This window comes from Suncus etruscus, chromosome 19, assembly GCF_024139225.1.
Source record: "Suncus etruscus isolate mSunEtr1 chromosome 19, mSunEtr1.pri.cur, whole genome shotgun sequence".
NCBI lineage: Eukaryota > Metazoa > Chordata > Mammalia > Eulipotyphla > Soricidae > Suncus > Suncus etruscus.
Window position 1 is genome coordinate 33,260,991 of NC_064866.1, and position 24,674 is coordinate 33,285,664.

Sequence of the window (24,674 nt, forward strand, 5' to 3'; positions counted from 1 at the left end):
GTCCCGGCCGGGCCACTCGCTCCTTCGGGGCGCGCGGGAAGCGCGGTTCCGAGTTCTGGTTCGGCTGGATCCACCGATCGACTTCGCGACACAGCAGCGCCGCGCAGCCCAACATCTGGCGCAGCTGGATCGGGCTTTGAATCGGCAAGAAAAACTCCCAACAACTCAGCCGGGTGCGGTGCCAAAAAGCAGCACCCCCTTTTCCCTCCACCGATCCCGGGGACCCCTACACACCCGGGGCCGCCCCGCCCCGCTTTGGGATGCGGGTCGGTCCCCTGGGTTCTGCCATGAGCGACGCCCCGCAGCCTCGGACCCCGCTTCTGCTGCTCCAGGCCGGCCGCGCTGCTCCGGGGGGGAAGCGGCTGCTGCTGGACCCGGACGAGGCCGCGTCGCTGGGCGCCAAGTGTCCGCGCCTGTCCGACTGTTCGAGTCCCCAGGACTACCTGAGCCCGCCCGGCTCGCCCTGCAGCAGCCCGCAGCCCTTGCCCGCCGCCGCCGCCCCGGGAGCCGGGGCCACCTCGTCCGGGAGCCCTCCGGGGCCCAGCCGCATCGCCGACTACTTGCTGCTGCCGCTGGCCGAGCGAGACCCCGTGGCCAGGGCCTTGTGCGTCCACACCGCGCGGGAGCTGCGCTGCAAGGTCAGCACTGGGATTTGAGGGTGCTGCTTGGAAGGGGGGGACCCTGGGGAACCAGAGGAAGCAAGAATCGGTGGCTTCTGATAAGTGTTTTTGGGGGCCCCACACTTGAGTTGAGCCGGGTTAGGTAGGCGACTTTGGGGGCCACTTTGAACCCCTTTTGCGTGATTTCTGTGATTGCACCCTATTGGAGTGAAAAGGGGGTGCCCGACAGAGCCCCCAAGCTCGCTGCAAGGTGGACCCGGGGATTGGGGTGCTACTGGGGACCAGAGGGAGCAGGACTGAATGGCTTCTGATAAGTGTTCTTGGGGGCCCTACACTTGAGTTGAGCCGGGTTTAGGCGACTTTGGGGGGGCACTTTGGACCCCTTTTGCGTGACTTCTGTGATTGCACCCTATTGGAGTGAAAAGGGGGGTGCCCGACAGAGCCCCCAAGCTCGCTGCAAGGTGGACCTGGGGATTGGGGTGCTGCTGGGGACCAGGGGGAACCGGAGGGAGCAAGACTGAATGGCTTCTGATAAGTGTTCTTGGGGGCCCTACACTTGACATGGTGCAGAATGGGCCTGAGCCGGGTTAGGCGACTTTTGGGGGGCCCCTTTGAACCAACCCTTTGGGTGACTTCTTTGATTGCCCACCATTGGAGTAAAAAAGGGGGTTGCCCAGATAGAGCCCCCAAGCTTCCTGCTTTTTCTCTTCTCTCCATGGCTCTGTTTCCTTGGCGCCCAGTTGGAGCGCGTTGGAAGTCCAAATAAGTTGTGGCATTGAAATGGATGCCCTCCCTTGGCCGTGCCAGTTTCCCCCCTTCTTTCGTGTTCTTTGCACCCCCCTAACCGTGCTCCAGAAGGGCGCCCTGTAATCGGAACCTCTTTGCAAAACTGGGAGCAGCTGGAGGCTTTTTTTGTTGTTGAAGGTCCACTGGATAATTCCTGGGCACTGTGGTGGGTTTTGATGGGGTGGTAAAGAAAGGCCTTGGGGTGTGGGTGTGGGTAGGTGGGTGGTGGTGGTGGAGTCCGGATCTTGTCGATTCCAGTTGTTTCTTTGTTTGTTTGTTTGTTTTGCTTTTCTGGCCAACCCGGTTGAGGCTCAGGGATAACTCCTAGCTATGCGCTCAGAAATGGCTCCTGGCTTGGGGGACCATATGGAACGCAGGGGGATTGAACTCCAGTCCATCTTAGGCTAGCGTGTGCAAGGCAGATGCCCTACCGCTTGTGCCACCAATTTATAGAATCCCTGGGGATTCCAGTTGGATCCAATTGCCAGGACAAAACTTTGTCCTCCCTACAGATCAGACTGAGGGTGGTCGTCCGGCCTGGCTAGGTGGGGTGTGGGGGGCATCATATGAAGCCGGAGTGTATATGGCCCAGCCCTTCCAAGCCAGGACCCCACATTTCCACTCCATGATTCTATTGGAATAGCCAGATTTAGATCCAGGAGGGAAAAACTGGGAGCCGGGCTCTCCCCCCTGCACTCAGAGACGCTCACGTTCCCTTGAGCTAACTTGAGACCCACTGTGTCTCAGACATCTCAAGAAGCCTGGGGGGGGGTGGTGCCCCTGTTCACCTCACAGATGGGGTCACCCCAGGTTTAAAGTCCCAGCCTGTCTGCACCTTACCTGAGCACCTCCATCCTCCTGAGCTCCATGCCTGTTGCTGCCATCTACTGTCCTAACCTGGGTGACATTTTCTGTGTGCTGTGGAAGCCCCGAGAGAGTTTTTAAAGGGCTTGAGAGGGACTCTTCTTTCTTGGAGGCCAGAGTTAGAATCTGCAATGTTGGGGGTGAGCTGGGCAGCGAGGGGAGGGGGCTAGGAGTGTTTTCTCTAGTGGGTGCCAGAGCAGCAGCAAGAGGTGGGGTGGGTCTGGTCATTGTGCAACCCCTTCCAGTTCCTCCGAGCAGATAATAGCTTGAATCCAGATGGTGACAAGCCATGTGTCACCGTTTCCAGTTGAGTCTAGGATATGAGTAACCCGACTAAACAAAGGGCCCTTAAAGAGACCATTCAGCTTCTCACAGGCGATACCATCCATTTTCCCCCCGGGTGGGGTAGGAAGTGGAGGGGGGGGGATACAAACATGGAAACACCCTGTGGCCAGGACCACCGTGTCCCTGAGAAGGCCTAGAGGCTCTATCTTGCAGGCGCCTTCCACCTGAGTCAGACAGGAGGCAGGCCACTGCAGGCTGAGTTGCCAGTGACTCTGTCTTTATTAATCTGTTCCTTCTGACGGATGACAGATCTGCGTGCTCTCTGACCCCAGAACCACCACATTCTGTGCTGGTGACTGCTAAGGACTTGAGCCCTGCTGGAAGTCATGCATTTCCAGGATTGCTTAGTTCTGGAACATGAAAAGGCAGGAGTGGTGGGTGGGTGGGTGGGGGGTACACGCCTTCCATCAGCAGCCGCTTTCCACAGTCTGGATTATCAACCAGACCAAGTGGAAAAGAAGGGGGACACACATGGGGGCGAGGCTTGCTCTCTGAGCTCATGACTTCCAGGAAGATGGAACTTGTCCAGAGAAGACCCACTGTTGCTCAGGCCACCTTTTGCATTTGTTTTGTTTTGCTGATTTTGGGGTGTGGCAGTGTTAGGGTCAGCTGGGCCGCACCTGGGGTTGGGGGGGGGGAGAGCAGAGGGAAATTACTAGAGGACAAAACCCCAAGACAGAGGAGGTGACTTCAGCTTTTTCTCACCTCCTCACTGGGTCCCCCTGTCTCTGCAGGTGTTTCCCATTAAACACTACCAGGACAAAATCAGGCCTTACATCCAGCTGCCATCGCACCAGAATATCACCGGCATCGTGGAAGTGATCCTCGGGGAAACCAAGGCCTACGTGTTCTTTGAGAGGGATTTCGGAGACATGCACTCTTATGTGCGGAGCCGGAAGAGGCTGCGGGAGGAGGAGGCCGCCCGTCTGTTCAAGCAGATTGTGTCTGCCGTCGCCCACTGCCACCAGTCGGCCATTGTGCTGGGGGACCTGAAGCTCAGGAAATTCGTCTTCTCCACGGAGGAGAGGTGAGCGAGTGGCCTTCCCAGTCCCTCCTGTGGCCGCCCGCTTCCCAGCTGCTTGTGCAGCTTTTGTGGTTCGGGGCAGCATGTTGGTTGGGAGCAGTGGCCAGTGCTCTGTGGTCCTATGTAGGATGCAGGATTGAGACGTTCTCTCTGGGTGCTCGTAGCTAAAGTGGCTTGGTTCTGCAGCTGTGGTCCAGATGCGGTACCTTTGGTGCATCTGTGGGATGCCACAGGATGCCAGCCTATCCGTGATTACTTGCATGCACTCTACCCTCCCCACTTGCACCTCGGGATCAGCAAAGGTGTATTTTCCTTTGCTGACCAATAGCTCAGCTCTAGGTTACTCTGCCCTGTTGCGCCATAACTTCCAGTGGACATTTTTAAGTCCTTGCTTGCTTGTGTGTGCACCTGCTCCCAACTTTGTTTCACCCCTAGAAGGGATCTCAAAGCTGTTGTAGGTACAGAATCCTGCCCTCCCCACCAACCCCCCCACGGCCTCCCTGTCCCTTCTCTGGTTCATCCCCAGACTCTCCCTTCATGTTCTTTGGAGACTTTTGAGATGTTTCGTTTGGATCCATCTTTAGAAAATAGCCCCATTGAGTAAATAAATGGAAGTTGGCTAGAATTGCTTGCTAACTATAGACCAGGGCTCAGCTCATAAAGGACAAGATGAGCCTGATAAGAGAATAAAGAGACATTAAGATTCACAGTCGAGAAGGCAGGAGATATGTCTTCCCCCCTTTTTTTAGTTTTTAGATTTCATTGTTTTGGTTTTGGGGTTACACTTGGTGGTGTGTGGAGGCGACTGCTGGCTCTGTGCTGGAGAAGGATTTCTCCTGACTGTGCTCAGTGGATCATGCCGTCTGGCCCTCCCACGAGCACAGGATGCTCCGCATGTGCTTAGCCCATGAAGCTATCTCTGGCTCACACTGTAATCTCTTTTTATAAGGTGGGCCATGCCCTTTGAGGAAAGCTCAAAGGCGATAAATAATATGCTTAGAGAAAGATAGAGTGTTTTTGCGGTGGTTATTTATGCTGCACTTGGCCCTTCCACTACCAACCCCTACCCTCACTTTAGACCCCCAATTGCTCGTTTTTTCTCATGAACTGTCAGATCACATGAAAAAGCACAGGGTTGAGTTACCTAGAGCTCACTTGTATCTGACCTTGCAACACTGATTAGCAAAGAAAAGCAGGGTGTTTGCAATGAAGACGTTTCCAATTCCTGGAACACACTCCTTTGCTAGGGTGATGTATTTTCTGAAACATGCCTTACACACCTCCTGAGGAGCTTTTGAAATCCGCATTGCACAGGCAAATGTCATGTGCAGGGGGTTTGGCAACCCGAGGGTTAAGCAATGGCAGGCTGACGGCACAGGTGCAGGCTTTTAGTACTCTAGCAGCCAATCAGAGGCAGACTGTGTGGGTTGAGTCATATTTTCCGTTTACAGAACCAATGGGTATTTTACATAACGACAGGGAGGTCATGCTGAGGACATACTGAAGTTAGCACATGGATCCTACACTCCAGGGAACAAGAAGGCAGGAAGAAAAAAAAAAAAAAAGTCCAAAACAGCCACCACCAGCAGATCTCTGAGAGGAAAAGGAATTGACCCATTAGCCAAGACCAAATGTTTGCATTTAATTTCACCATTGACTTTCTGAAACCCAGCTGTTTCAGAGAAGCAGAGAAATGCTGCTGCCATCAGAGATAGGAGGTCCCCCCCACATAGCTCTGGGCATTGGGAAATCCAGGACACTTGAGTGTCCTGGTTAGAAACTGAATGCTCTTGCAGCTTCCGAAGAAAAGCTGGGACTAAAGCGTTATCGGGTTTTTGCTGTACCTCTGGAGTATAAAACATGCACAAGTGGATGGGCTCATGCAAGGGGCTGCGAGCATGAATGCCTGTGTGTGTGTGTTTGCAGGCAGGAAGTCATGTTGCTTTTGTAGGACCCCTGCATCCTTCAGATCCATCTGAACTTTTGCATCCCATAAATGCAGTCAGCATTTTTTAATATAATTTTTATTTTGATCATAGTGGTTTACATATTGTTGACAATAATATTTTAGTTAAATATTTACATAACATCAGGGGGGATTCCCATCACCAAATTGTCCTCCCTACACCTCCGTTTTTGTCCTATCTCCCGTATCCTCTTCCCTCACCCCCTGGGCTGCTAGAATATGTGGTCCCCTATGTACCTATCCTACTACATAGTAGTCTTGCATCTGATTGGTCTAGGTGCCTCCCTAATTTCCCCCTCTAACTGGGAGGCAGGCCTGCCTAGTCAGCATTTTTATTCATCTCATCACTATCTGGACCTATGTTGGGAGACTGTTTACTTTGTGTGTCTCTTTGGGAATAGCAGAGCCCACAGTCCCTGCATAAGATGGTGACTTTGGGTCTCACTTCAGTAATGCAGTGCTGGCCTGACCCCATAATTGGACAAGGAGGGAATGGATGGGTTTATAGGCTGTTCAGGCCTTCTCTGAAGAAGTAGGCTAGCCTGCTTTCCCCTGACTTTTGTAGAAAAATTGTCAGCTATCCCCCCCACCCCCCCAGACCAGCTCCCACTCCTGCAACATGAGCTTTGCGAATTGTGTAATCCCTATTAGGATATCTCTTACCAGCTCTGCTATCACGAAGGGTATGTGGGGCTTTGCATCATACCCTCCACCCCAGACGTTCTCTCGATGCTTTGCAAATGTTTATTGCAGTTTGTATTGGTTTTGAAATCCCGTGTCCTGGGAGGCGACAGGGCCCTGCTGACTGAACAAAGGGGGTAAATAGCATTCCAGGACCTTGGGGCTCTTCAGGTGGCAGAGCTTGGGAGGGCCTCGCTCCTCAGAGCACTTCACCTGGAAGTCATGACTTGTTTCCTTACTCCCTGCAGAACCCAGCTCCGGCTGGAAAGTCTGGAAGACACGCACATCATCAAGGGGGAGGATGATGCTTTGTCGGACAAACATGGTTGCCCTGCCTACGTGAGCCCTGAGATTCTCAACACCACTGGCACCTACTCGGGAAAGGCAGCAGATGTTTGGAGCCTCGGGGTGATGCTCTACACCCTTTTGGTGGGACGCTACCCCTTCCATGACTCAGACCCCAGTGCCCTCTTCTCCAAAATCCGACGCGGACAGTTCTGCATTCCTGACCACATTTCCCCCAAAGCCAGGTGCCTCATTCGCAGCCTGCTGAGACGGGAACCTTTGGAGAGACTCACAGCTCCGGAGATTTTACTCCATCCCTGGTTTGAGTCTGTCTTAGAACCAGGCTCCGGAGATTCAGAAATGGGAACTGCTGACCAGATCGTTCCAGAGTACCAGGAAGACCATGACATTAGTTCCTTCTTCTGCTAATACCCAAACCTCAGAAACCTCATAATTCTCACACATGGCATTTCCATTTCTAAAGATGGACAGACTGTTTGGCATGGAGCCAACTGGAGCCACACTGGCATGGTCAGAGCTGCTGAGCAGAGTGCGGTGCCCCTCTTGCATGTGGAGATGTGTGACTTGATAGATTGGCGTGCCCTGCACTGTGCGGTGGGGTGGTCTCTTTTGGAACCCTCACCAACTCCTTTCTGTCGTGTTTTGGCGGGGAAGGTCTGTTGGCATCTTTCCTAGGAGGCAAAGAGTCTGGAAGTTCTACACCTTGTCAAGTGAAATGAACTCAGATCTTCTAAAGAGAGAGAAAGTGGCATTTGGAAGCAGTAATCTCAGTTTTACAAGGTGAAGTAATTTGGGCCAATAAAGCTGCCATCTTTGAACTCATCGGATTGGATCGTTCCTTGCGGGGGAGTTTGATTTAACTCTCTTCCTTCACACCCACATTTGCCACTGACTGCTTCATTTGGGGAGCAGACTTTCAGGAGCATAGGATCCTGCCTGAGCTATGAACCTAAAATTTCCTCCACTTCCTGCCGGGACATCATGCACTAAGGCCTTCTTTCTGATCCTAACCTTGAAATCTGCGTCCGCCTTGACCCCTTTTAAAAAACAAAAAGGCAGTTACCATCTAAGCCTGTGTGGAAAAGTTTTCACAAAGGTTTGAACTCCTGCTTATGTGAGAACTCTGAGCTCAGACAGAGACAGCAGATTTTTAAAAAAATAATTCGAGCACTTGGAAACCCAGTTCACTTTTTCATTTCCCCTCAGATATGTTCACTTTGATCCTTGACTTTTTGTTCTCCCCAAGATCATCTCAGGGCGAATGAGTTTGTCAAGGAGACGAAAAACAGGGAGAGTTCCTTGCCTCAATTTCCCCAGGGCAAATGTGCTTTGGAGAAGAGTGAATTCCAGATAGTCTTAGCTAATTCTCAGAACCCTTCCAGAATTATACTTTGACGCCCTCGACAGCAATGGTCTGTGTCTGGTATTCCGTGTGCACCTGCCGTTATGCACGATGGGTTGCGTGATATTTCAGTTGTGGTTTGGTTTATGAATACATCCCTAATCATCAGCATCTGAAATAACAAGACCCACATCCTGAAAGTCGGAAGGGACTTAAAATGTCATCCACCTTCTCTCCTTTTTGTGCCACCTTGCCAGGCAGAAATCCATCTTTCTGCCACTCTCAAGGCGGGAGGGAAACCAACTTCTCCTTGAATGCATCCTGAGATGAGCATTTGCTACACTTAAATGGTGGCACTTTACAGACACTTGCATTAAAAAAATTTTCAGTACAGAAGAAATATCAATGTCTTTGACAGTACTGAATCAGGTGGTGAAACGGGTAATCCAAATATACTGTATTTTAAGAAATGGCACAAAAACACACAAATGGGCAGTCATCTTTAAGGGCTATGCCTATGCAAACTGCTAACATGCGTTGCGAGAATGCCGTGTATACCTCACGTACTGTGTACTTTGTACTTATATTTTATCTTTTTATACATAATGTTCGTTGTTTTTATTTGTTTGGATGCTGAGGCTCATTTTGTTGTCTGTGTCTGTCTGAATAACCTACGTGTCTTAGACCACGTGAAATGTGAAGATTATTGGCAATATTACCTGGACTGAATCCTGGGACTCAGAAGAGGGAGCACAGAGAGATCTCTGTCGCACTAATGCTCTTGCAGCTGCTCGAACCATCATGTCCGTGATCCAAGAGCTAGCTGAGGACTCTGGGCCGGCTGGGGCTTTGGCCAGGAAAGCTCAAAACACTAGATCGTTCTGTACATGTGTATATATGTGAACAGTAAGCAAGCCGTTTCTGACTTGTAGAGAAATTTTAATAAATATGGTTTCGTAAATAGGCCTATGTCCGGTCTACGCCTTTGCCTTTTGCAATTTCAGGCAGGGGATGCAAAGGTCTCTGGCCTCCAGGACCTGGCGTCTCACCCGGGAGAAGTAAACAGATGTTGTCTGTGATGTGTGACCTTTGACAAGTCTGAACTCATTCACTTTGGTTCTTGAAGTGGGTAGATCCATTTTGGTGAGTGAAGAAGCCCCTTTGGTGATATCAGTGAGTTGGATTCAGAAAGAAGACACATTGGACGAGGAGCAAAAGTAAATAGGCCGGGGCCGGGCAGTGGCGCTGGAGGTAAGGTGCCTGCCTTGCCTGCGCTAGCCTAGGACGGACCGCGGTTCGATCCCCCGGTGTCCCATATGGTCCCCCAAGAAGCCAGGAGCAACTTCTGAGCGCATAGCCAGGAGTAACCCCTGAGCGTCACAGGGTGTGGCCCAAAAACCAAAAAAAAAAAAAAAAAAAAGTAAATAGGCCTTGAATTGTAAGAATCCCTCTAGCTTTGGGTCTTTTTATTTTCCAGGTCCCTAGAGGATTTGATAAAAACTATGACTCTGCCTGGGAAAAATGTACACATGAGTTTTGTTATACTGTTCTAGGCACTTATAGATCCCCCAGGGCATACCAGGCTTCCTGTGGAGAAAACCCAGCTCCCATTAGACTTAATTAAAATAACTAATGGAGGCATTTCCTTTTTCTTCCCTGGAAGTGTAAAAATGGAAACAAAAGGGAACACTAAGAGAATATTATTTTAAATCCAAGGTAGAGAAAAGGATTTTGATTTAGACTAGAGCTTTACTCAGAATCTACTAAACTGAGCAAAGTAACATTTTTTAAAGTTAAAACCTTGTGAAGTGCAACATACAGAAAAAAATTTCATTTGTCTATGGATTGGGCAAAATGAACCCCCTGATTTAACTGGCGAGAGCAAAAAGAAAAACAAAGAAACTAAGGTAGGCCAAGATAATTCCAGGAGCACTTTCCCCTCTTCCTGACTTGATCCCCTTTCCAATTAGAAACTGAAGTTTGGTAGTTTTTAGAATGAGGACCAAAGCATCAGCTCTGAAAGGAAATGAAGAGGTGTATAGAAATGACAGATGACACAAACTCTTTCCTAGACTCAGTCTGAGATCACCGAGGAAAGCAAACCTATGACACTTCTGAAGTCAGCACAGTTCTGGCTGAGTGACCCAGGAACTTGAAGCAAAGAAATTCGAAAAACATCTGAGACAACACAGGAAACAGGGAGCAAGGGGAGGATCTAGGGATATTTCATCAGTAGAAAAACCCTGAAGACCCTGTGTTCTTGGGGGCTCTGAACATCTATTGTGATGTCTTCTGGCTCTGGGAAGCCAGACTCCCAACTACCTTCCTGGGCATTACAGAAGGCTTAATACTTTGGACTTCACTGAGCTTTTTAATCTAAGGATTTCAAAACACATTGCAAGCAATTAAGTTACAACACCTCTTTGTACATGCACCAAGGGAAGAGAAATGTGGGTCAGGATTGGCTGTGATGACATGTGATGCCACAAATCCATAAATTTAATCTCTTCAAAGGTTGGAACAAATCTGGGGCAATCATAACCAGTTACATTATAGACCATTTGAGCTTGTTGAGCACCAGTGACAAAGCCAATTGATTTTCTTGTTCCTTCTCTCCTTCCAATTTAGACAAATAATTCAAGTAATATATCAATATTTTCTTATATTTAATTACTTTATTTACTACTACATTTATTTATTTGTTAAATATATTTATTTACTTTCCACAATATCCCACTCTCTTACCATTCCCCAAACCTCTCTCCCTCTTTTTCTTTTATGTTCATTTCAGTTTAGATAGAAAATTCGATTATTATTGCTCCATTTTATAGATGAGAAAACTGAAACTCATATGACTACTCAAGAGAAGCTGCTCAGTCAGGACATCAACCTGGGGCTTTGGAATTCTTTTACCTTACCTTGTTGAGTACATAATTGGCCATAACATTTTTTTGGTGGAAATAATATTGGAGAAGATGATTCAAGTCAAATATAATTTCAGAGTGTTTAGTCTCACACATCTTCAAAACAACCTAGAAGTTCAGTCATAAAGGTGGAAATATTGCTAAAGATCCTTTATTAGTATTTGTTGTCTTTCTGCCATGTGCCAGGCACTGCAGATCTTTACAAAATTGGTGCCTGAGATTTAGTTTTTTCACTGATTGGAAAACCACATGGTTTCAGAGGTTGACAGGTGTGTGCTTCTCAGTGCCTATCTATCACAACTGTGGCAAGAATCTTTTGCTAATATGGATAGATGGGTGGGTGGATAAATGAGTAGTGGGTAGGTGGTGTATGCGTGGTAGAATGTATTGAATGATTGAATGAATGACTAGATAAGCCATTTATGACTGCTTGGATGAGTGAATGGATGAGTAGATGGGCGGGTGGATAAATGAGTGAACAGGTGGGTAAATGAATAAATGGGTGAGTGGAAAGTGGGAGACTGATGGGTGGATATATGCTTTTTTGGTTTTGGAGTCACACCTGGTGGTGCTCAGGAGTCTCAATCCTGGCAGGTTCAGGAAACTATATGGGATACAGGGGATTGAATCTGTGTCATCACCTGCAAGGCAAATGCCCTACCTTCTGTGCTATTGCCCAGCCCCAGGAGATGAATATCTTTAAATAACTCAGAGCCTAGTGGACCTCTGAATCAAAACACCAAGGCCACAGAAGTGGAAATCTTGGGACTGTGTCACATCCTAGTTCTGAAGTCCTTCTGCTCTATGACCTTGAGCACTCAGACTGCCAGATAGTCTGCCACTCGGACTCTCAGATATTCATCTTTAAATAGGAACGATAGCCTGATTTTTCTGTGATCCTCTAACAACACCTTGTAATCATCTTTGTCAGGGTGATTATGGCTGCTGGAAAATAAGTTGCCTTACATCGTTAATCCTCAGCATCCCAGGCCTCTGAACCCTGCCACACACACACACACACACACACACACACACACACACACACACACACACACACACACACACACACACACAAGCAGGATTTTTACCAGCTTTAAAATTCTTATGAACCCAGGAATTGCCCATATCAGATTTCAATTTCCGTGTGTGTGAGGCATAGCAGGGGATTTGGTACATAACCAGCCATGGTCAGACCTTGTTTCTAGCTCTGTGATTAATGACTCTTCTGAGCTACGCTCAGTGGACCAGATGGGGTGCTCAGGGTTGAATAAGGATTGACTGCCTGAAAGGCAAGCTCTATAGATCTTCTGACTCCCTGGACTCTTAAATGGTCCCAGTGACAATTAGTGACCTAGTATGTCCCAGAAGACATAGGGAAAATGCAGTCACATTTGACAGATTATTTCCCATTTTGTTTCCCATTTCTCCCCAATCCTATGAGGGGAGGGATCTGTTCACATTGAAAACAATGTGGAGCCGGAGACACAGAAGCTGAAGCAGACACAGCCTCTGAGGTGTGTGCAGGGAGAACGATTCCCAACTGGGATGGATTAGCTCCAGCTCTTTCTCCATTTGTGCTTTCCACTTGGAAACTGACCGTCCCTAACAGCAACACTCTGGCGTCTTTTTTTTTTTAATATAATTTTTATTTTGATCATAGTGGCTCACATTTGTTGACAATATTATTTTAGGTACATATTTACATAACATCCGGGGGGATTCCCATCGCCAAATTGTCCTCCCTACACCTCCATTTTTGTCCTCCCTCCCATTTCCTCTTCCCTCACCCCCAGGGCGGCTAGAAAATGTGGTCCCCTCTGTATCTGACCTACTACTTAGTAGTCTTGCACCTGTTTGGTCTTGATGTCTCCCTTATTTCCCCCTCTAAGTGGAGGCAGGGCTAGCTAGTTCAAGTTGCGTGGTTTTGCCCGAAAAAGAGAAAATAAATAAACTGGGGTAAGAGTCTAATACCCCGAAAATGGGCAGAATCCTTCTAGAGGCTCTCATCGATTTGGAAAATGAAGGAGAAAAAGAAGGTGAAACACTCCACCAGTACCAAAAGAAGTGTCATATATCCAGTGAGGACTCCAGCTATATCGATAAGCACCACAAAAAAACAAACAAACCAAAAAAACAAAACAAAACAAAGAAAAACAAACAAAGAAACAAAAAACACCATGGTCTTGAAATAAGAAACATGGCATAGCACATAAAGAAAGAAAAGAAAGGAAAAGAAAAAAAAAAATAGCGTCTTTTGAATCAGTTATTTTGCCTGGAGAATTCTGGCCAGAAAGTATCAGGCTGCTGGCTTTAGTATGTAATTTCAATGGCTGGGGTTATCAGTGGGGTGCTCACTGTATTTAAGAACCATGCTTAGTACCTCATTCATATGGATTAGCAAACGATCACCTCGAGGTATCCCCTAAAAACTGGAACTGCCACCATCCGCTTTTTATAGATGGGGAGGTTGAAGCTCAGAGAGGGTAAGTGATTTATCCCAAAGCTAAGAGCCCAACATTCATTTATTATCTTCACTCCAGAGATTAAATCTGTCAAGAAAACTTACTAGCTCTCTGTTTTTTTAGAATTGGGAGGATACTTTATAAATGCGTTAGGTTTAAGTTAAATGTGCTGTCCTGGAACAGAAAAAAAATGTCTTTAGGGTTGGAGAGATAGGACAAGGATTATGTTGCTTGCTTTGCTCACAGATGTCCTGGTTTAATTCCCTAAGCACCTCCAGGTGTGATCCCTGAACATAGCATAGTAGCATACTATGGCATAGTAGTAAGCTCTAAGTATGGCCCCAAAACAAAAGAGAAAAAAATAAAAAAGGAAAAAGACTTTAGTTTGAAGAGCAGTAAAATCCAACTAAAGTTCGGTCTTTAATAAGATTGAGCTATGCTGATTTTGTGTGTGTGTGTGTGTGTGTGTGTGTGTGTGTGTGGTTTTTGGGTCACACCCGGCAGTGCTCAGGGGTTATTCCTGGCTCCATGCTCAGAAATTGCTCCTGGCAGGCACGGAGGACCATATAGGATGCCGGGATTTGAACTGATGACCTTCTGCAAACGCCTTACCTCCATGCTATCTCTCCGGCCCCGCTACGCTGATTTTTACATTGTGAACAAAATATCCAGTTTATTGAAAATGGTGACCTTGGAGGGAAGGAAACTTTTTGTACCATCTTTGCCATATTTTTGTCCATCCAAAATGATTCCTCAAACAAAAAGTTCAGTTGAGGGCCTGGGATGCATGCTTTGCATTTTGGACCTGGTTTGATTCCTGGCACTGAAGATGTAATTTTTAAAGTTTGTTTAGTAAAATAGATGATACTGGAGAGATAGCACAGAAGTTAAGATATTTATCTTGTGTTCGACTGACCCAGGTTCAATCCTAACACCCTGAGCACCACCAGGAATGATCCTTGAGCAAGAGTCAGGACTAAGTCCTGAACACTGCCAGTGTTGTCCAAAAAGCACCTGCCACACACACACCACCCAAATAAATAAAAATATTTTTGTATATACTGTTCTTATTTTCTTTTTTCTTTCTTTTTGCTTTTTCCCTTCCTTCCTTCCTTCCTTCCTTCCTTCCTTCCTTCCTTCCTTCCTTCCTTCCTTCCTTCCTTCCTTCCTTCCTTCCTTCCTTCCTTCCTTCCTTCCTTCCTTCCTTCCTTCCTTCCTTCCTTCCTTCCTTCCTTCCCTCCTTCCTTTCTTCCTTCCTCCACACCCTGTGATGCTCAGGGGTTATTCCTGGCTCTGTGCTGAGAAATCCCTCCTGGCTTGGGGGACCATATGGGATGTTGGGGATTGACAAACACCCTACTGCTGCACCACCGCTCTAGCCTAATTTTCTTTCTTTCTTTCTTTCTTTCTTTCTTTCTTTCTTTCTTTCTTTCTTTCTTTCTTTCTTTCTTTCTTTCTTTCTTTCTTTCTTTCTTTCTTTCTTTCGTTCTTTCTTTCTTTCTTTCTTTCTTTCTTTCTTTCTTTCTTTCTTTCTTTCTTTCTTTCTTTCTTTCTTTCTTTCTTTTCCTTCCTTCCTTCCTTCCTTCCTTCCTTCCTTTCTTTTTAAAGCTTTTAATTAAAAATAATGTAAAAATAAATAAAAATAAATGTGAGTGTGTGTGACAGAGAGACAGAGACAGACAGAGAGAGAGAGAGAGAGAGAGAGAGAGAGAGAGAGAGTGCTCAGCAGTCCTCAGCAGTCCTCAGGGCTTATTACTGGCTCTGCACTCAGGAATTACTCCTGGTGGTAGGACTTCTGGCAGAGGCCCATATGGGATGCTGAAAGGATCAAGCCTGGGTCATCTGCATGCAAAGGAAGTGCCCTACCGGCTCCATTATCTCTCTATAACCCCATATGAAACTTTTATGTTTTTCTTTTAATATTTTTATTGAATCACAGTGAGATAGAGTTAAAAAGTTGTTGGTGGTTAAGATTCAGTCCTACAATGTCCCAACACCTATTTTCAAACAGTGGAAACAAGACTGAAACCAAGGAAACCCCACAGTCACACAGCAGCAAGGCCATGCTAGACCCATGCTCCTACCCCCACCTCTGCCCACTCTCTTGGAGCTCCTCTTCTAGGGTGCCACCTGGCATGCTGGGGTGACCTTGGCAAGGTTGGAGAGCAGCAGGAGGTGAATGAGCAGTGAGTGCTTCCGTGAACTGTGTCAGAAACTTCTCTTGACATAGAGCGTGGCATTTGGAAAGTCTGGCTCCTAGGCTGACCTTTATATGGGTGAGTAAGGCGGGTATCCAGCTTCCTCCTGTTCATTGATCTTGGTCAGCCATAACCTCTGAGCTGAGCCTGGGCCAGCTCAGTGCCACTCAGCTGTGAATGTCAGTCCCATGGCTCATTGACTGGGAGGGAGCGGGAGCAACAGGGAAGAGAGCGAGATAGGAGGCTATGAAGACAAAACTTGACAGATTTTTCTCGGAGCACCAAGGCCCTCTTCCTATGATTGAGGAGTCAGTAGGGACTGTTCACAATGCAGGGTGCAAAAGCGAGCAAGAGAGGGACACAGGGTGCGTCCACTTGCCTCCTGTGCTTTTTGGGTGCTGCTTGCTTTCAGCATAGCTGGAGAGAGGATGGGGGTTCAGAGTTCTCGTGAGCAGCGTCTTTCTCACTTCTTCATCAGGAAAGTGAATGTTAGGATTATGACATTTCCCAGGTGGCCCCTGTGACTGTGACTGTGTCTTAGTCACGTTGCTGAACAGCCGGTGCCTAGCAGGAAACAGCAGTGGAGGAGCGATGAGAAAAACCATGAGCACAAGAAGCCACGTGGAATGACTTCTGGCGTGCCTGACCCTGCTTCAGTGCTTGATAAGCACTGCTTTTCTATGCTATTTTACTTTTATTTTAGGCCTCCAAAGCAGGCTAGGAACCCAGTTGTGGAGAGCTTCTGAGACAGAAGTGACTACTGTCACTTTTTTTGTTGGTTTTTGAGCCACACCCAGCGGAGCTCAATGGTTACTACTGGCTGAGTTCAGAAATCACTTCTGGATGGCTTGAGGGACCACATGAGATGCCTAGAATAGAACCCTGGGCATCTATGTGCAAAGCAAACACTCTACTTGCTGTACTATGGCTCTGGCCCCAACATTGGATTACTTTTTTTTTTTAATTAAAAAAAATTTAGGGAGCCCGGAGAGATAGCACAGCAGTATTTGCCTTGCAAGCAGCTGGTCCAGGACCAAAAGTGGTTGGTTTGAATCCTGGTGTCCCATATGGTCCCCTGTGCCTGCTAGGAGCTATTTCTGAGCAGACAGCCAGGAGTAACCCCTGAGCACTGCCGGGTGTGACCCCCCCCAAAAAAAATTTAGGGGTCGAATCTATGTAGAGTGGTTAGGGCATTTGCCTTGCATACAGCTACCCCAGGTTCTATCTTAAGCATCCCATATGGTTCCTCAAGCTCGCCAGGAGTGATTTCTGAACGCAGAGCCAGAAGTAACCTGAGCACCGCAGGGTGTGGCCCAACAATTAAAATAAACTTTTTACATTATTTAATATATTCTTGGTTTGCAATTTATTAATAATGGTTTCTCATGGACATATTTACACATCACACCCATCACCAATGCACCCATTTCTCTCTCCCAAGGAACTCAGCTGCCCCTCCTTCTCATTTCTCCAAGCTCAATTATGTGGGTCAGTTCCCCTGGTATGTTGTCTTTGGATCTTCGTTGCTATCTCACTATGTATCCTTAAGTCCCACATATGAGAGAGATTACTCTGTATTTGTCCCTTTAATTCTAACATCACCCAGCATATCTTCTAGATCCATCCACGTTGCTGCAAACTGAATGATTGTGTTCTCTCTTAGAGCTGCATAGTATTCCGTTGTACACATAGACTACAACTTCTTGATTCATTGACCTGTAGTTGGACATTTGAGTTGTTCCCAAATTTTGGCTATTGTGCTAAGTGCGGTGATGCCTACAAGCCCACTGAGCTTGAAGTTTTGATCTTGAGCCCTTGAGTGATCCAGTGCTGCTTGATTCTGAGCTTCTGGGGGCCACCAGAGGATTATGTGGTGCTGGGATTAAAAAACTTGGGTCCCTGTGCATTCAAAGCTTGTGTCCCTGACTACTGAAACATCTACCTGGTTTCCAGGTAGAAGAGTGTGCATTTTCCTCACTTTGCCTTTTCTCTGTCAGGCTTGCAGCAACAGGCTGACACACATATCTATGTGTGTTCTTGCATTAATGGGGGATGCTTGCCAGGGGCTTCATTGCTTTTAGTGGTGGTGTTTGCTGGTGAATTCACAATGGTTGGAGGTGGTATTGTGATCCTCGGGCACATTCTGATTGTAGAGGGCTTTTGCTCTTGCATTCACACATTCTCTTTTTCTTGGACAGGGGAGGTACTTCCCAGTAGAACTTAAGGGACTAGGAACTGCCTGTAGTAACTGTGGTCACACAGTTGGGCGCTTGAGTTCAGCAGGTGGCATTGCTAAGTTGTGTGATGCTGGGGATTGAATTGCATGCAAGCATTTGCCCTAACCCTGGAATTTTCTCCTCGGGATTTTTAGCATCTTTGGAGTTGAAGTGTGCTCTCTAGGAGTGGCCCCTTTGGTTGTGAGGATCACACATCTATGACTGCAGTGGGGCTGGAACTTGCTCACAGACCTGGAACTTCATGCGGTGGAGCTTGTTGGAATGTGTTAGCTCATGTGGGCAGCACTGGGGATGGGACTGAAGGTTTTATGCTTGCAAAGCAGGTGCTTTAGTCACATAGCCATATCCTGACCTCCTGAGGAAAGGATTATTTGGCCCAATTTATAGACTACCTAAAGCTTGGAGCAATTAAGTAATATGTATAAAATTGTAAAACTCATCAATGGAATATAATAATGAGGGTGGGGTGAGGAACAAACAATAACCATCAGATTCCTATTGAAATGAAGCCAGAAGGAGAGATGGGGTGTGTGCGAATCAGCAAACTCTAGGCCCCAACTTGCCTTGTATCTCTATTTCCTTCTTTAGTGGAAAAGATAGTTGACCAGAAGCTTCAGAGTCTAGGTTTTGTTTCTCATTCTTCAGTACCACCTCAAACCTGTCCTTTTTCTAGATTTGTTTGCTGTGAATAGAATAACCTTGGTCTGAGGTCAGTTGGAATTTCAAGAGAATTCAGTAGGGTTCTCCCTCTCAACACAATGCCTCTAGGGCCAGTGAGAGGCTCAATGACCTGGAGCTTTGCATGCAGGAGGCTTGGGTTGCGTCTCTAGCATGACATGCTCCCCAGAGTATTGCTAGAAGTGACTCATAAGGGGGCAGGTGCACCCCCAAACCACAAGAAACATTTTGTTTTTTAGTTTTTGAGCCACACCTAGTGACATTCAGGGGTTACTCCCGACAATGAGCTCAGAAATCACTCCTGGCTTGGGGGACCCTATGGGACTCTTCTAGGTTAGCTGTGTGCAACACCAACACTCTACCGCTGCGCCATCACTCCTGCCATGACAAGAAACATTTTTAACACATGAATGAATAACACAGGTTGGCATGTGTGAACCTTGCTTGTTTTGATATTGGCTATGCTGGGAATCAAACCCAGGACCTCGTACAAGTGAGGCGTGTGCTGTATTGTTGCCGAGCTGCATCCCTGTTCCATGTGATATTTTACTTTCACAACGGAAATCCCATCATGTTATCATCCCATAAATTCTCTGGGAGGAAATCACAGTATGTTGGACTCTTGAAGAAGTCACAATCGAGAAGAAAGAGACAAATTTTAGGGCTAGAAACCTAGTATCAGATATCTCACTGTAGCTCACTCAGTTGGCCCAGGAGAGGCACATGACCTTCACCACCTTGGTGACTAAACTACATGACAGTTGGTGGCTCCAAGTAGAGCATGAAGTAAAGTATACCCAGCACCCAGATTAAAGTGTTGCCTGCTTCAATGTTCAGGCAAATCCCGTCCAAGCGGGGAGAGCCAGAGGGAGAAATCACTGGATTGGGATTCCAGCCAAGCTCTTTATTTGCACTGACCTTCAATAAATTGCAAAATCTCTGACCTGTCATTTCCTCATCCATAAAACGGATCCATAATGACAACATGTTTTGTCATTAGGCTGTTGAGCTGGGACCAGATACAGTGAAACCGGATGTATGTGGGGCTGGGTGGGGACACGGAGGAGTGGGCCTGGCTGCAGGCAGGGAATAGGTGAGTAGCCCTTTGTCCTCTTTGTCTTGTCTTCTGGTTTCCAGATGTGCTGCTAAGAATGTTGACTGTTCTTGGAAGGTGTAAGGTTGGGCAGGAAAGGACTCACAAGCATCATTTCACAAATACTACCTGAATTCCTCATTGGGGGAATCAAGACCTTTATTGGGATCTCATCAGGAGAGGACCAGGGATGAGAGAATGGACACGAGGCTAGTTTCTGTGGTGCAAGGAGGAACTGGGACACCTAGGACTCAAGGAAAGGAGCCAATTCAGCCTTATCTGGGAAGTGGCATTAGTGAGAGGTCTCACTCTGATGGTGCAGTTGAAATAAGATCATGCCTCGGATACATGCCCTGCATGTATCATGTCTGACACGTGCAAAATGCCCTGCCATGTTGGCTGCTAACAATGAGAGCCAGATGTGAAATGTCAATCCACTAATATTTGTAAGTAAAATAAAAGAAGCTAAGTAGAGTTTCTCTTGAGTGGGGTTGGGGGTCTTGTCAAGATGCGGATTGTTTTTACTGTGGTGAGGAAAGGGGAGTCCTGGGGAACCCTGGAGGAGAGTGTGGTGTAGGAATGTAGTATGCATAAAATCCTAGCCATAACAGTGTTACAATACTGTAATCTTGACTTCTAAAGTAAAATCTGGGTGAAAAAAGCAGATTGTACTCATTGGGACTGGGCTGAGGCCTGAGACTCTGCATTTCCACTCATTTTATGGGTTCTGTTTCTGCTGAACACCATTAGATCCAGATGAGGTCGCAGCTCATTCCAAACAGAGACCTGCTCTGTCTCAGTGAAGAGGAGTTAATTCCTGAAAATGGATAGAGCTGGGGGGCAAGCCAAGAAAGGGGTGTGGGGAGAAACTAATCAAACTGAGTAGCTGTTTGGCATCAAGTGAGTCCCACGAACGATCTCTTGGATTCCTCCCAGCATCTCTGAGCTGTTGTATCATTGTCCAGATGGAGAACCAAGACTCAGCTAGAGGAACTCAAGGTCACGAAGCTTAGTCAAAGGCAGGACTGGATATAGCTCCCAGCCTCAAATTGCCATCCTCTCCGGGGAACTTCACAGGGAATAGCAAGAGCCTGGGAATAGAGCCAGAACGAGCCAGAAACTCCTCTCTCCCACTTTAGTTCCCCACCGGAATGAACAACCTGCTAGGAAGGACCTTTAAGCTTCTTCCCCTCACCTTGAGTTTGTCCACTAACTCTGCACTTACTCTATCTGCTCATAGCAGCCTTTGTTTGGCACACCTCCGACGCTGCTTCCTAATTTGGTGCTGAGTTCTGGCTGCAGACATACATATCAGACTCACTCTGGCCATTTTGGATCAGCAGCCCAACTGCTAGTCACATTCACTTTCCAGTGCTGACCAAACCCTGCCGTGTTGATGAGAATGAAACAAGCACATAGGCCTGGAGAGAACATTGCTTCTCTGCCCTGAGCAAATCCCTTCAACCTCCCCATACTAGCAAACTGGAAAAGCCAGATGTGATCTGTTTTCCCCAGGAGTCTACTCCCCTCAGGGTCTGAGTTCTAAAGGGATTGGCTTCAGTCCCCTTGGGAAGGGAGGTGACTTCCATAATCTCTGGTGAGCTCTTAAGGACCTTTTGGCTTCAGAAGGTTTGGAGAATGGGGACAGCATTCAACATTAAAATCTTTAGATTGGGCTGGAGTGGTGGCGCAAGTGGTAGGGCATCTGCTTTGTACATGCTAGCCTAGGATGGACTGTGGTTCAATACCCCGGTGTCCCATATGGTCCCCCAAGCCAGAATTGATTTCTGAGCGCATAGCAGAAGTAACCCCCCCCAAAAAAAATATCAAGATCTCTAGATTAAAGTCTTTACTTTTGTGGTTTCATCTCTGTACCTGAATCCTGCCAGAGGTCACCCCTGAGCACAGAGGCAGGAAGAGGGGGCACTGAAAACTGCCAGGTGGGTCCAAAAAGAAAATAACAACAACAAAAACAACAACAACAACAACAAAGGAACCCTACTCAGTCTTTTTCCCAGGCCTGATCCAAGGCAAATTATTTCAATACACTGAGCCTCAGTTTCCTTTGGGGTGAATAAAAAGTTCCTGGAGTAGTGCCTTAGACCTGGTAAGCATGGCAGCCGTTTTTATAAATGTGAAATCTCCCATAGATGGAGCAGTGCCAAGCACATGGTAAATGCTTACAAGTATGTATGTACTGATGGAGCCAGGGAGTCTCAAGGGTGGTGACTTTCAAAATGTATTCCAAGGAACTATAGTGTGAAGGAGAAGGTGTGGGAAGAAATAGTTTATTTATCTTTACTTGTTTATTTTCTGGAATGTTGGGGATAGAACCTAGATCTCCAGTATGCAAACCAGGTACTTTACTGCTGAGCTGAATCCTAGATTAGAAACAGTCTACTTCCCCCTCCCCTTGTTTTTTTTTGGGGGGGGGTTGGGTCACACCCGGCAGTGCTCAGGGGTCACTCCTGGCTCTACGCTCAGAAATCGCTCCTAGCAGGCTTGGGGGACCATATCGGATGTCGGGATTCGCACCACCGTCCTTCTGCGTGCAAGGCAAACACACTACCTCCATGCTATCTCTCCGGCCCTTCTTTTGCCCCTTGCTTAGATTTGACCACCTCTGATTGAGATTCTGTTTATGTTACTTTCTGCCTACAACTTTATTTAGATGAAGACTTTTGCAGGTGCAAGATAGTTCGGAAGTGATCACAACTCAACATTTTCTCGTAGACTATCTATATTGACTTGCCTTGGCTGAGAACTCAAGATACCCTTCCCTAACTGCACCTGTGAGTCTGATTTCCTGGGGAAAGGTCATGCACTCCACTCCCCCCATCCTGGGGGAGATCTTGAACATAGTCTCCCTTTATACACATGATGTTTCAGTCAAATTCTCCACATTTGGGGTATCATGGTGGTGGGGGAGTCAGCAATCTGAAGCGCCTGAACCTGGGAAAACCACCTTACCGAGAGAAATGACTGATTCTGTTTTTCACACAACCTTGGGGATTAAACCCAGGGCAATGAGCATAAAAAGTGTTTTTTTTTTTAAATAATTAATTAATTTAAAGAAAATGCATCAGAGTTGACATAGCTTATCATGAATCATTTGTTTCCAGATAAATGAAAACAGTTATTGAAAAAATGGAAAGAATAAAAAAAATCAAATGGCAGAGAAGAAAAAATAAAGACACATGGAAAGTATAGTAGCAAGTACATTTGTGAAAATTATTTATCTCCAATGAAATCATTAATACAATGGCAGAAGGTTTAGTTTTTGTGAATTCTTGTTAGCTGTCCTTTCTGTTAAATTGGAGTGTTTCTTTAGAGATGACAGCATCAAACAAATGAAGTTGTATATAAATTCAAAAGAGCACTATTCCTGATACTAAGACTTTTAGAGACATGTGCTCATGTTGCCAGGCCTCCTGGAAGAAGGATGATACAGAGGGACGGTGTCTACACTTGCTCCAGCATTCCTGAAGTGTGCTCAGATGGTGTTCCTAAAGGAAATTGTAGATGGCCAGTGATGAGGCAGGGCCATGGAGAAAACAGTGATTCTGAATGACAGAGGCAGCAAGCATGGCTTCAGAAGGGTGGGGCGTTGGCCCACCCTCTCCTTCCAAGATGGCCAGCTTTCTGTTGTGTAGGCCAGTCTAGCCATAATCTTTTATGGTTGGTTTACATCTTGTTAAAGAAAAGAGTGAGTAAATCTGTGGATATAAGAAAAACAAAAGACAGTGTGGTAATAATACCTAGATACAATAGACATGAGGGTTAAAAAAAAAAGCCAGCCCATGATATGAAGCTTACCACAAAGAACGGGTGAGTGAAATTGGAGCACTAACTGCACTGGCAATTACCATACAATGATAGTGAAGAGAGAGAGGCAGATGCCTGTCCCCAAAACAGGTGGGGGGAGAGGAGGAGGGAAATGGGTGACACTGGTGGTGGCAAAGTTATATTGGTGCGCGGTGGTGTACGTGCTATGGCTGAAACCCAACTGTGAATATTTCTATAACCATGGTGTTTAAATATATTTTTAAAGAAAAGCAAAGAAAAGGATGAGTCCATCAGAAAACTTGTGATCTATATCTGAAGTAATGCCCCTGGATGAACCCATTTATGCTTCTGTTTACATATCTGGATATGTTTCGTCTCCCTCTTTCCTCCTTGTTAGTGCTATGAAGGGGGTCACATACCTAGTTGGTTGTGGGACCCCTGTCTGTTTAAGGTGCTCACAAATGCAGTTGGGGGGGGGTCAGGTGGGTTGGTTGCTGCTGGTTTTGAGTCAAGGTGCTTCCACATTCCTGCCTGTGCTTGGCAGACCTTCGAGCACCAACAACAGAGCTTAATCATGGCTATCCAGGGATTGAACTGACACCTCATACTTGCATGCAGACACTTTAGCCATAGAGCTATCTCCTGATCCTCTCAATTTGATTTTAAATGTATTTCTCAGGGAAGGTCTATGCTAACATTTGAAAAATATGCATTGAATCACTTGACGTTAGAGGAAATTAAAGCAAATTAGAAGAGATGGAGATTCGTATGGATGTTGGAAGGTTGGATGCTAATGGTGACAACCTGGCACATTCTGTGCATAAAATCCCTTCATTCCCAACCATTCCAGGTTTTGAGGGGGTATTGGGAGTGAGGCCAGTGCTCTGTCCACCACCTTCTTAGCCTTGCAGTGACTCTCTGCCCACTGGTGCTTCGAATTTGCCTAGGCCTGCCGCAGTGTACCCCAAGACACTCAGGAACATTGGTTGAATCAAAGAAGCCATGAGTGAAAAAGTGATTCCTATGGATAATATTAGCGTATAGATTCAGTAGCATGACCAAGGACACCTCTCTCTGTTAGGAAAATCAAACTATGTGGGAGACCGGGATAATTCAAAGAAGGGGAGAAAAAGTCTATATTGAGGAAGTGGAACTGACTAGAGAACCAGGAATGCTAGAAACATTCCAGGTGAAGGGAACAGCAGGTGCAAAGACCTCTGACAGGAACTGCTTGATGCTTGTCAAGACTTATGAGGCATTCATGAGCATCAATGTGATCATGTATACCAATTGTTTTTGTTTGTTTGCTTTGTGTTTTGCTTTTGGGTCAAAGGTGCTCAGGAATTTTTCTCTGAGCTCATG

General features: G+C 46.7%; 1 protein-coding gene across 1 annotated transcript; it reads left to right on the plus strand.

Moving 5' to 3' along the window:
• Window positions 1-201: 201 nt before the first annotated feature.
• TRIB1 (tribbles pseudokinase 1) lies at window positions 202-7,411 on the plus strand. Its single transcript, XM_049765756.1, has 3 exons — window positions 202-638; window positions 3,350-3,642; window positions 6,535-7,411. The coding sequence occupies exons 1-3, from the start codon at window positions 261-263 to the stop codon at window positions 6,998-7,000; spliced, it is 1,137 nt and encodes a 378-aa protein (XP_049621713.1). The 5' UTR covers window positions 202-260; the 3' UTR covers window positions 7,001-7,411.
• Window positions 7,412-24,674: the final 17,263 nt, after the last annotated feature.